Raw genomic sequence first — 12,739 nt, 5'->3', positions numbered from 1 at the left:
ATGAGTGAGAACGAATATTCGGCCCTTGGTTATCCATGGTTACAGGAGTTCCCTCTTGAGTCCGATTTTCTTAAGCACATTCCAGCTCGTGCACAAAGAGGACTGACAACTTTTGACCTGGTCTTAAGCTGTTTGGATGTGGATGGTTCCTACATTGCTCTTGGATCCAATGTGGGCATCGTTTACCTTTTCGACCGCAAGCGAGGCTGTTTGCAGAAGTTAAAAGATGCAGTATGATGGATTTTTCTTACATTACTTTTTATCTCTTAGTGGCTTTTAAATTATGTGTTTTTGTATAGTATATTTATGCTTAACCTTCAGTTATCTACAGTGAAGGCAGACCTATCATTTAGGAGGTCAGATGCAAAGCTTAATTTCTACTAAAAATGCGTAAGCCCCATATTTTTCAGAATCTATGTTTATATGTCATTGGTATGAAATTAGCCAAGAATTATATCTCTGCCCCCCTAATTAAAAATAATAAAAATAAAATTTAGGGAATGCAGTTCCCAGTTAGTGTGGAGGAGAGCTCTAATAATTTTCAGTTCGGGAATTTTCAATTTTATATTTGGCAGATTGCATTGGTTCAATACACCAGGCAAACTATACTATGACAGATGTCCATTATTTTAATAGTATAATTATAATGTAAACTTCTTTTTAATCAGGCAGTATAAAAGAGAAAAAGCATCTTGTACATCCACTTATATTTCAGTTGCAATTAGAACCATAACAATGGCAGCAAAAATATGAGAAATTTAATGATGTGCAAAATTGTTTTATTTGCTGAAAATTGGGAATGCTGGTAAGAAGCAAAATCATAAATAAAAGAATTAACGGCAGATATGGTAGATAGTCCTTAGTAATCGTTTTAGCTACATTACGTACAGAAGTATACCTACTTATCTTTTAGAAAGAAAATGAGAATCCCACCAAAAACATTCTGTAAAAAACTAGCCAAGTCTCGATGGAGCTGCTTGTTTATCTCTAAAAAGTAGTGAAATCTAGACAAAGTCATGACAAGTCTAAGGTTCCTTACTGCGATTTCTTTATTATTATAGTTAACGTTGTGTGACTTGGCCGTTAAACATTCTTTATACGTTAGTGGGTACAAGTCAATTTTGTTTACACGTTTTCCAAGTGGCAATTTTCCATCGTCAATGGGTAGCGGTTCTGGCGAAAGATTGGTGCAATGGTGTCATGGAGCACCTGGTTTTATACTCTTGTGTACCATTTAACGGCCAAGTCACACAACATTAACTATAATAATAAAGAAATCGCAGTAAGGAACCTTAGACTTGTCATGACTTTGTCTAGATTTCACTACTTTTTAGAGATAAACAAGCAGCTCCATCGAGACTTGGCTAGTTTTTTACAGAATGTTTTTGGTGGGATTTCACTTCTTTTTGTAGAAACATTTAATTTGTGCAATGTTCGAGTAGACTAAAGTTAGGCTAGATTAAATTAGAAGATGTGTCCCACTACGCTGGACTTTAGCAATGACAGTCGATTTTTTTATGTACCAATAGTAGAAGGGGGCATTACCATATCTCTAATACACCTGAGGGTTCTTCATTAGATACTTCAGCTTTCGATTTTTGACATCAAATAAAGCGGCCCGCCAAGTTGAATATTTTTTATAAAGGCGTTATGTCGATCTCGAATAGTTTGGTTGGGCTCTTGTGTTTTCTAATCAGGGTCACTCCAGATCTTCAATTAGCTTAGTTTTTATAGTTTTCCCTTTATGTGGCTATCAAACCCTAACTCTGTACCAAATTTCACATCTCTGAGTTCATGGGAAGTACTAGTTCTATTTTGATGATCATGAGTGAGTGAGTGTCATAAATGCGAAACTTTGCTTTCGCTTAACTTCAGAACTAAATGACCTACAGACTTGAAATTTCGGATTTTAAGTATGTGATGATAGCTTACTGGATGACGAAAATTTCTGCGTTCTAGTCTCACCAGAAGGTTCTCAAATAGGGGCCCGAAAATGCGGCGAAATGGTTCCAGTAAAGATGGTACGGCAGTGTTTGCTTCGCGCTCGACTTGGCGGGGGCACTGCCGTGCCCCCAAATACATCAGTTTGAAATTGATATATTTGTGAGCTCAGGAGCGTAATATCCAGGGGTGCTCATCAGGGTTGACGAGAGGCCTTGTTAGTCCTGTCTAGTTTTCCCGCTAGGCCGTTTTTGAAGGGCGCAGCGACCTCCCCTTTTCCACATCAGCAGAAGGCGCCCTGCCCTTCTTTTACATCGCAAAATTCGCCCAGCCCTTTAAAACAAAAGGGAAATTGCACCCTGTGTGTTTAAAAAGATGCCTTGTTAATAAACATTGTTGAATGCATTCTGGCTTTAAAGGGTTCAGTACTCAAATTTTAAAATGAAATATATATTTAATTCTTTTATGATTTATCATAAGGCACAGTTTTAAATTTAAAGGACAATATCATATAATAATAATTGTAAAAGAAAAATCTCAACACAAATTGATTCAGGCCGAAGCAGCCAAATCACAGCTCATGATTCGGCCAGGTCAAAGCTTTTGAGGAATGGCTGAAGCTTCGTTCCATTTCTAATCACAATCAATATTTTTAAATGAGCAAAATACTCAGGCAGCTGTTAAAAGCCAAAACATTTTTTTTTTAAAGCTTTCGTGGAAACAAATACAGTCAGGTGTTTAACAATTTCTTCTTGATGAGAATTATGCAATAAAGTTTGGCTCTAAGTTTCATTTTGTTTACCTTCAACTTTTACTGTTTAAACTGTCTTTTCTTTCACCTCACTGTTAGGAGCTATTTTGAAAGTTTAGGAGCTTGTCTCAATGCAGTTTTTGGGGCCCATTTGTCAATCACAGAACTAATTAAAACTGTTATCATGTGCAGTTTTGTTTCCCTTTGGGGCCCCTATGGTCATGGGTGCCCCTCTCACTTTAGGTGTGTTAAATCCGCTGTTGCACATTGCTTTTGTTGGTTGACTTTACTCCTTTTTCAATGCACTTTATTGCATTGAGAATGAAGTTCCTTGATACCCCAAAACATGTTTCTGCAAGCAGTTTCTAATTTGTGCTTTACCTATATCGTTTACTACTGTTTAGCAAAAGCTTGCTTATTCTGCATTCAAATAACCAAAATTTTAGCAGACAGCCTTTATTATCTGCGTTATTTAAAGAAAATGCATTTATATACAGTTCTGGTTTTTATGTTAAATGCAGAGCCTCTAGATGTTTTTTTCTCCTTGCTAACAGCTATGTTCACTAATTTCTAAAACTTAATTTGTAATTGTAATATATTTTCTCACCTGTTACCACTTACTCAGCCGGAATTCAATTTGAAAGAGGGGGGGGAGGAAGTAAAAAACGTTTTTACGGTATTAGAATTTGTGACACGGGTTTAAACAAAGGGCCCTCCCACCCCTAGGCACGACCTCTCACTGCATCCTTGCATGTTATAGAATGTTTATCTGCACTCTTAATTTGAAAACAAAAAAATTAAAAGCAGTGATATTGTCTATAAGAATTTACATGGCCGTATTTAAGGAAAGGCAGGCCGGGCTACTGCCCCGGGGCCTCCACAACAAAGGGGCCACCACAATAAAATTTTTACAAAAGATCCTAACTTTCACGGGTCAAAAATATTGGATATATACATATATATTAAAATATTCGGATATATATCAAAGTATATATCAAAGGATAGTTTTGAAAATATCATAATCTTTTCGAACCCTGATTAGGGGTAAAGTAAGACAAAACAACGTTAGAAGAAGCACAAATTTGCAAATTACAGCAGACTCGTGTTTCGGCATTACAGGGAACGCCTTTTTCAGTGCCCCAATTTTCTTCTATTTATCTTTATTTTTCCTTTTTTCGAATATTTTTTGTTTCTGTTTATTTTATTTCATGGTTTTTCCATTCAGCTTTTCCTTTCTTGCAATTCACGGTTACTGACAATTTCTTTTCTTTTTGTTTAAGCCTCGGCTTAATCTTTGTCCAATTGAATTCTTTCTTTCTGGGTTCGTACCTAAGAGAAAGCTCTTGGCCCTTTGCTTGCATTCCTATTGGTTCCTGATTGGTTTATAACTTTGTCATTGATGTTTGGCTAATCCGCTGTTTTTATCTTTTAAGCTGTATGCTTATCTGCTCTTGGCTTTTGTCGGATGTCTTTTCATCCATAAGCTCATTATTTTTTGCATTGAAAAAGGCGTTCCCTGTAACGCCGAAACAGGTGTCTGCTGTAATTTGCAAACTTCTTCTAACGTTGTTTTGTCTTACTTTACTGTTCAGTACAAAGGTATTTATTTACCTGATTAGGGGCCTCCACTCCTTTGTTGCCCCGGGGCCTCCACACTTCTAAATCCGGCCTTGAGAATTTAATCTGTTTTTACTTTGTATACTATTTTATTTTTATCCCTTATATTGGTATAGAGTTTGAATTATTTTATGTCATGTGAATACTATTTGTTTATCAACTTTTCTTTAAAGGAATTCAAAGATGAAGTGACTTGTGTTAAACTTTTATTATCCTTGGAGTGCTTAGTTGCTGTTGGTTTCAAAAATGGTCATGTTCTCATCTTCAGAGTGCCCTTTATCCAAGAGAATGAGGTACTGTTTACTTTTGTACTTGATCAAAAGCTTCTTAAAATACTGTATTGATAACTTTATACGTGCTAATAGTTTTTACTTTTTGTAATTTTCCCCCCAGGGTCATCCTTTTCATGCTTATAATGCGATAATCTAATTTTTAAACTTGCATTTGTAGTTTTAACATCTTGTTTATAATACACGGCGTTAACATATCAAACTGGGAAGGAACGATCGAACTTTCCATGTTTTCTCTGGCCCCAATGTGGACTCTGCTCTCTAACAGTTACATTTTAGCTTACTTATCAAAAAATTTTATGGCATAGCCTGATTCTTTTACTTTTCAGCATGGTTTATTTATGGTAATAATCAAGTTAATGCAATTAATCTGTCAAGATCAGCTGTAAAGTTTTAGGTGTGAAGAAAGTTTAACATCATAAGAAATATAATGATATCAATTAAAACTGTTTACTCTTGGATATTACTAATACAGTCGAGCCTCCATATATCAAACTTCCACGTATCGAAAGTTTCTATATATCCAAATTTCAGCAAATTTCAATGTTCATTACATAGAAAAATTGTTTCTATATATCGAAAAAATCTCTACATATCGAAAAAAATTTCGAGACATTCGTAGATTTTTTTTTTCCACTTTAGACTGTTTGTCTCATGAAAAATGAAGGTTATGGGAGAAAATTATGTTTACTAAAGGTTGCTAAGAAACTCATAAGAAATCTGGGTTTGAGGGGTGTGTACATAGGTCGTTGTTCCGTTCTGAAATTCTTAAATTCCCTCAAGTTTATTTCAAATCTTAGTTGTAACCAGTAACACTGTCAGTTTCGAGCTATCCGTTTTGTCTGTTGATTATCATTCCTAGTCTTTTTAGCTTCAGTAAAAATCAATCAAGTTAAGTAGATAGATTTTTTACTTTTCTCTCGATAGCATTGTTAAAACGAAAATCCCCTCATGTTGCGAATCAAGTTGAACTGCCGAAGAATGAAGATGTATGAAGGCACAAAAATGTAATTTCTGTTAATTTTTCAGTTATTAACTTTCGTTTAATCCAATGTTCGTATAAATTAGAAATTGGGTTTCATGCACAAAAATTAGCTTTAATTTTAATGTTTTAGGAGATTTTTATGATAAAATAAGATCGTTTCTATATATCAAATTTTTTTCCGGCAATTTGCTACTTGGATGTATTGAGGTCCGACTGTATTATCTACTGGGCTGCACAGAACTTAAATTTTTAGTGGGGCAGAAATTCTCAATTTGTGTAATGGAACTCAAAATTTTGCCGAATGATAAAATACTATACACATACAAGTACGTTGAATGAAAAAGGACATTTGGGCGTTTAAAAATTACAATTATCTAAAAATTTGCTGAATCGTCAGTTAAAATTTGCCGAACAAAAATTTTTTTGGAAAGTCACAGTGACCTCCCCTGACCTGCATATTCTGTAAAATTTGGATTTTAAAAACATTTTTGGGTAAATATTGCATGGCTTTCAAACAAATACCAAACAGATAAAATAATTTGCTTTCTTTTCCCTTTAAATTCAAGCTTGAAAATTCAAAACTGGAAAAATTTCAAATAAAGGGCTTGCATACATCTGCCATAACTGCTCTGGAGTGGTCCACAAATGGTACTACTATCTACAGTGGGGATCAAAATGGTCTTGTAGTATGCACAGAAATTGATCACTTGGAAGTAAGAGATTTTTTTTTTTTTTTTTGCTGTTTTACATAATTATTTATTTTATGATGTTTTTAATTTAATTTGATTCTTAATGTTTATTTAGCGCCAGAGTCGGTCAAAAGCTTTAAGAGAGGAAGGAAATCAAGTTCTGCAATTGAGTTGCAATAAGTACTTTCTCGTCATATCCACCGTGTTCCGATCTTTGGTGTTTTCCTTGAACCATGATACCTGTGTTCAGATAGGCCAGAAGGAAAGAAAACGGTAAATGCAGTAAACCTTTTTTGTAATGTTTCGCTTGGAAGTCTAAAAGTCTGACAAAATGGAAATCCACTGGGAGAGGGGGATGGGAAGAGAGAGATCAGACTTTTTGAAGGTTCATGCTGAGTTTATATTTTCTATTTAAAAAGGTTTTTTTTATATAAAAAAAAAGCCTCAGTTTTTCTTTTCTGTGACATGGATTAGAAACAGCATCCTTTTTTGACCCGGTAATCGTAAATGGTTTTTTAAAAACTTGCCCACCGTTGAGGGTTTTTTTTTTTACAAAAAAGAAAAAAAGAAAAAAACAAATTAGAAAATATATATATATATATATATATATATATATAATGCATTTCAGAACTTAAGAGATGAACTTAAGTTAAATTAAGGATTTTTATTGTAATATACTTGCAGTAGTACTTAAATGTAAAGATAAGTAGTTGTTGCAATTAGTATAGAAAAACCGCAGAATAATATGAAAAGTAAGCACATAATCTAATTAATAAATACCATATAAAATGTTGTTATTAACTTTTAAGAAGGAAAAAAAAAGACTAGAAACAGGTAAATTCTTCTAAGGATGAAACTGATGGTAGAAAATTGCTAAATTAGAAAGATTCCTTTTTTTTTTCTGAAAGAGATATTTATTCTGCTCAAAAGCTAATATGACATGGTTTATAAGTTTATATAAAAGTATTGAAACATATACTTCCTATAGGAAGATAATATTCTTATTGGTAATATTTCCTCTATTAAATCTTATGGATTACTTACTAGTTAGTGTAATCCATTTATGTTGTTATTTTTAGTTGAGCAATACTAAAAATATTTTGAAGTCCCACCCTCTTATCTCTTTTCCTCTCCATTTTTTCCCTTTTTACTCAATTTTATTGCTAGTCAACAAGTCTATATTGAACAATTTCTAGTATTTTTTAAGTTATCACACAACTATAATTAAGATAAGCTCAACATCTGTTTGTCTAATAATGAAGAAAATAAAACTATTCATCTGAAATGAAATACAAAATGTAATGCCTACCAAGGCATGATTTTGTTTTAAAAATCAGTAGCTAAGTTGGCTTATGCTAAAAACTAGAAGTAGCAAAATTAAGAGTTCATAGTAGAATTTTTTAAACCTCCAAACCTTTTTTCATACAAAAAATGCAACAAAATCTTTGTGCACTGTGTGACAAATTGCAATGTAAAGTAGTTATTAATGATTAATATTAAATAGTAAAATACATTTTAGTGAAAATAAATAGAATAAATACCTAGTTCAGCAAAATTTCTGCAAATTAAGCATATAGAAACATGAAAATAATTTCTATTTACAAAAGGCAGTGGTTGCAGACCCGACCGCCGGAAATGTAATGAAGCACCGACCAACTTCTGTGCATGCGCAGAGTAGAAATTACTGTCTGGGGTCGGGACTGTTTTATGAACCTGACCAAGGGGGCGTTACGATGGGCGGGATCTAATTTCAACAGCTGACCAATGATATTCTAAGCGATCGGACGAATTATGTATGGCCGACCACACAAATTAAGATGTATATGCCGAGCAAATGATAGTTCTGGAAACAATATAGATATTAAAACGGCATACACTATCTGTAATTATGCTTTAATCATATTTCAATTATTCGCTGCGATACATCGACCATCTCCGACCCATGCCCTCGGGTGCCGTTGCTTTGGGTCGGACATGATTTAAATAGACCTTATATGAATTTCCAGTGAAATACTATGTTTAGCGATAATTTAATAAGAATTTAGGTAGATTTACGGCGACTAACCGACGTCACCGCTGGTCGTATAATAAGGCAGTAATTCTTTTTCGAACTCGGACTCATGCCCTTGAGTGCGAAATTCTAGGGAGGTCCGAAGTGGTATTTTTGGTCGGGACAAGCATTAGCAACACAATTTGGATAGTGCTTTCTAGCTGCTTCCAAACTTCTGCAATCAGCGATGAAAAAATCCGAATAACTTTTCATTTTGAACTCTTTCAAACAGTTTTCGAATTCAATGTACGATTTGAAATTCGCACCGCGTTCCATGACGGTAGGCATTATTACACGAACCCACGCACGCACGATGTTCGGAAGCGGCGAAGTGGTTGGTAATGAGCAAGAGAATGCTCAAGACTAATAACTTCTAAATGCAATAACCCAATTAACTGTATGTCTAGAAATGCATGATTAAAAATAGTTGAAGACAACTTAAAAATAAAAACCAAATTTATTTGGTCATTTAGTAAAGTTAGTTAAAAATTAAAAACATTCGAAACAACGCGAACTAGAGCTGAGCTATATCAATCTATTATATATCTATTAAAAAGAACCCGCATCGTTGCATAAAAGCAAACGAACGCTCAAGTCAACCTTCCAGAGAGAAAACACCGAAGAAGTCTCCTTTCTACTCGAAACATTTCCTTTTATCGTAAGTGAACTCATTTGCATGCGGACGCCAAATCACTTGATACACGCCAGCATAGCACCTGGCCAATGAGCATCAGGCACGTGCCGATCTGTTATGATGCATCACCGATTACGTGAAGGTCGTGATGTCATAGATCGGCGACTGCACGTGCGAGATACGTCATCAGGCGTCCGCATTAGAAGAAAGAAAAACATTGTTGAAAATTTCTCAATGATTAGGCAAGTGACTGATATTATGGTGGGATAAGTGGTGAGATGAATTCGTTAATTATTATATAAGGGGCGCTAGGCCAACAGTTGGAACCGCCGCGCAAAGCGAAGGAGGTGTGTCAATCCGTTGAAAGTGTCAGATTTGCGCATGTGCTAGTTTCTAGGTCGGATGCCGAATCCAGCTCTGATGGTCGGTGCTGCAACCACTGCGTTTACAAAATGTGTAATCATATGCTTGACTTTGAAAAAACATCTTCTCAACTCTGTCTTTCTTTCCGGAATTCTCATCAGATTCGGGCCGTTCGGAGCCATCCTCTTCGAGAAAGACAGCCACGACCAAACCGTGTTCGCATCCCGTCCCGGCCAACGACTCTGGCGATCGGACACTTCCGGCTTCATCCACGAGACGATGATCTTCAAAGACGCCCTCTGTGATCCAAAACTTCCCTTACTGCCGCTGTCGTCCAGTACGAACGTACCATGTGATCCGTCAGAGATCCAGTTTGGCCCTCTGGCTGTGTACGACTACAGATACGTCCTCGTCTGGTCGGATTCTGCCGTCCTGTTGATAGATCCCGAGCAGAAGTCTGTCATCGGGTGTTCTCCGAAGCTGGATCCGGTCCTCGGTGTTGCCACTTCCGGGAATGAAATTTTCATCCTGAGAGGGCTGCGTGAGATTGTTAGAGTATCACCTCAACCAGATCCCTTCTGTGGTGTCAAAAGTATGCATTATTGCTGCAATTTTAACATGATAAATATTAGCTTGTTTTAATTTCTTCTGTAAATATGAAATATTTTGGTTGCGTTCGACGAGCTCGACCGAGAGCGACCGGTTAGTTAATCACGTGACAGCTAATGATCACGTGCACCAATCAACCAATCAACTGCTTAGAATGGTAACCGCCGTGGTAACCGGTTGATCATAGAACGATTTGGTTAGTAACCAGTTACTTACCAGTCGACCGGTGAGTTTCATCGAACGCAACCTTTGTGTCTACATGAAATACACCGCCAGCTCAGTCAATTCCAGCCGAAGACTGCAGTTTCGTGCTTATTAGCATTCATCAGCCCGGCATAGGACCAAGGGCGGATACAAGGGAGGGGCGATGGGGGCGATCGCCCCCTCCTTGAGCCGAGAAACTAGTACTTTCTTCAAGTATATTTTCAATATTAAAGTTCCAAAAACGCAATTTTACATAATCTTCACTGGTGTTAGAAGAAAAGGAGCTAGCTATTCCCCGGAATTCTTCCAGAATCGAAGTTTTGAAAACGCAATCGTAGCACATCTCTTATTACTCTGGGGATAGGAACTAGAACTTTCAATAAGATTTCTTTTTTGAAATTGAAGTTTTAAAATCTCATTTTTAGACGATCTTAGATGATAATTAGGGATAGGTTTAAAGGCTCACCCTGAATGTGTTTTAAAAGAAACACAATTATAGGACACCTTTGTTTACATAAGGGTAAGCGATGAGGTTCAGTACACTCCTTTGAAAGTTTTAAGAGATTGAAGTTCCAAAGAGTGAACAGTAAAAAACAATCGCCCCCTCCTTGAACATTTTCTGGATCCGCCCTTGCATAGGACTAACTGAGCTGGGGGTGGAAAACCTCTTAAGGAAGCCAGAAGTGCCAAACAAATGTGCTGGCAGTGTATTTCATGTATTTCTGCCTTAGCCCTGGCTATAGGTCGGTAACCTGCTGAATATTTTGTGTCTGTTCTTTGTTAATTTTATTTTTGTGGAAATATAATCTTTTCCCCTTTTGAAGCTTTTTTTTTTTTTTCAAGTTTGAGAGGCAACTTTAATTTACTTCCGAATTAAACCTTCAATTTAATTGAAAATATCTCCTAAACTATATGAATTAGTCTTTACAAAATTAAATAAATGAAATATGTAAATTTAATTATTTTATGACAATATGAAGGACTGTTTTTAATGTAAAAAATAGTAAAATGTGACTTGGTTTTTAAGAACCCAATTTCATAATAAATTAGATTCCTAAAAACAACCCCAAAACATATTCTTATTAGATTCCTAAGTACATGAAATAAAACATGTGAGTTATGAAAATGACTGCCTAACTTGGATCAAAACCAAAAAAAAAAAAAAGGGCAAGTATTTTTTCTGGAAAGTATTTCAAAACCTTAAAACTTTTGAAAACACATTGCACAAAGCAAATAATATTGAATTGTGGTTCAAGTTACATTCTTAGATTTTTGAATCAGTTCTGCCCAACCTAGGGCCTGCAAAACTAATTCATGTGGCTAAATGTTATGTTTTGTGCAAAAAATGGAAAATTATGTTCTGAAACCTTCTAAACCAACCAATCATCTTCATTTGGTATTAAAATTAATTGCTTTGCAATTTCAAACCCAAATAGTCAGAAGTTGATTTCAAAAAAAAAAAAAGGTGGAAACGTTGTATTAGTAAAATAAGCCTTTTGTAATGATATCAGCAATTATTGGTTTAACTACCTTTCTTTTTCTGTGTTTTCCCATATTAACTAGAGAAAAAAATGGGGTTATTTAAATGTTATTTGTGTTCTGGCCTGGGAGATTCATCTCAATATGTAGTGCAGCCCTCAGGTTAAAAAAAAAGTTGAGCACCACTGTGTTTAAATGAAATACTGTGTAAGTATTTCTTAAGTTTTAAATTTCAATTTGCTCCGTATTTTAAAAATTTGTCCACAATCTTATGTTGCTTTTCAATTAATATATATTTGAAATTTATAAAGCAAGTGTCATTAGTTCCAGTTTTTTCATGTGACCCAAACTTAACCTCTTCCATATACATCCAATCAAGTACATTAGTTTAAAAAATATAAAAAAATCATAAAAAAACGTTTTGAACAAACATCATTTAAAACTTTCTAATTTCATTTCCATGAAAGTGGCAGCGTAGGTTAGATTTTTTTATGTGTTGATCTAAAACAAAAATAGCAAATAATATAACTTGCTGAAATCTGGTCTTTCCTGTCATTTAAAACATTAAGTTATTTTCCTCTTCTGTTTTGAATTTTCAATTTTAATGTAAAAAAATCAAATATTTATTTTTCTAGTTACTTCCTTTTACAAAAAAGGAAGTATTGTATTTGCAAAAAAAAATTTCACTCAAAAATCAGCCTTAATTTCCATTTTGCTCACCCCCAAATGAATGTTGAGTTTATTTTTCAACCCGACCACACGTGGATAGAGGCCTAGGAACGTACAGACACCCGAAATATCCATTTTGACATTCTCCAAGTTAGTTACAACGAGTTTTCTCGTGACATCTGTATGTACATATGTATGTGCGTATGTGTGTATGTATTTTCACATAACTCAAGAACGGAATGTCCTAGAAAGTTGAAATTTGGTACTTAAGACTCCTAGTGGGGCCTAGTTGTGCACCTCCCTTTTTGGTTGCATTCGGATGCTCAAAAGGGGGTCTTTTGCACCTTTTTGGGGGGAACATTCTTAATTTCCATGTAAACTCAAGTTGTGTTATAATTTGGCGGACACTTGGCGATATATCGCCAAGTGTCCTTTTGGTCGCCAAGTTTTGTCGCCAA

The 12,739-nt window shown here is 35.2% G+C and overlaps 1 protein-coding gene across 1 annotated transcript in view; it reads left to right on the top strand.

Moving 5' to 3' along the window:
- LOC129235103 (tectonin beta-propeller repeat-containing protein 2-like) overlaps window positions 1-12,739 on the top strand; it is a 57,286-nt gene continuing 44,547 nt past the window's right edge. The window contains exons 1-5 of the mRNA XM_054868787.1: window positions 1-228; window positions 4,483-4,602; window positions 6,151-6,297; window positions 6,389-6,546; window positions 9,482-9,912. Of these exons, the coding sequence (XP_054724762.1) occupies window positions 1-228; window positions 4,483-4,602; window positions 6,151-6,297; window positions 6,389-6,546; window positions 9,482-9,912 (1,084 nt within the window). The remainder of the gene's footprint in view (window positions 229-4,482; window positions 4,603-6,150; window positions 6,298-6,388; window positions 6,547-9,481; window positions 9,913-12,739) is intronic.

The sequence above is a fragment of the Uloborus diversus genome, chromosome 2 (assembly GCF_026930045.1).
Source record: "Uloborus diversus isolate 005 chromosome 2, Udiv.v.3.1, whole genome shotgun sequence".
In the NCBI taxonomy this organism is placed as follows: Eukaryota; Metazoa; Arthropoda; class Arachnida; order Araneae; family Uloboridae; genus Uloborus; species Uloborus diversus.
The sequence above is the reverse complement of the archived record's forward strand: the minus strand, read 5'-3'. Positions and strand labels throughout refer to the sequence as shown.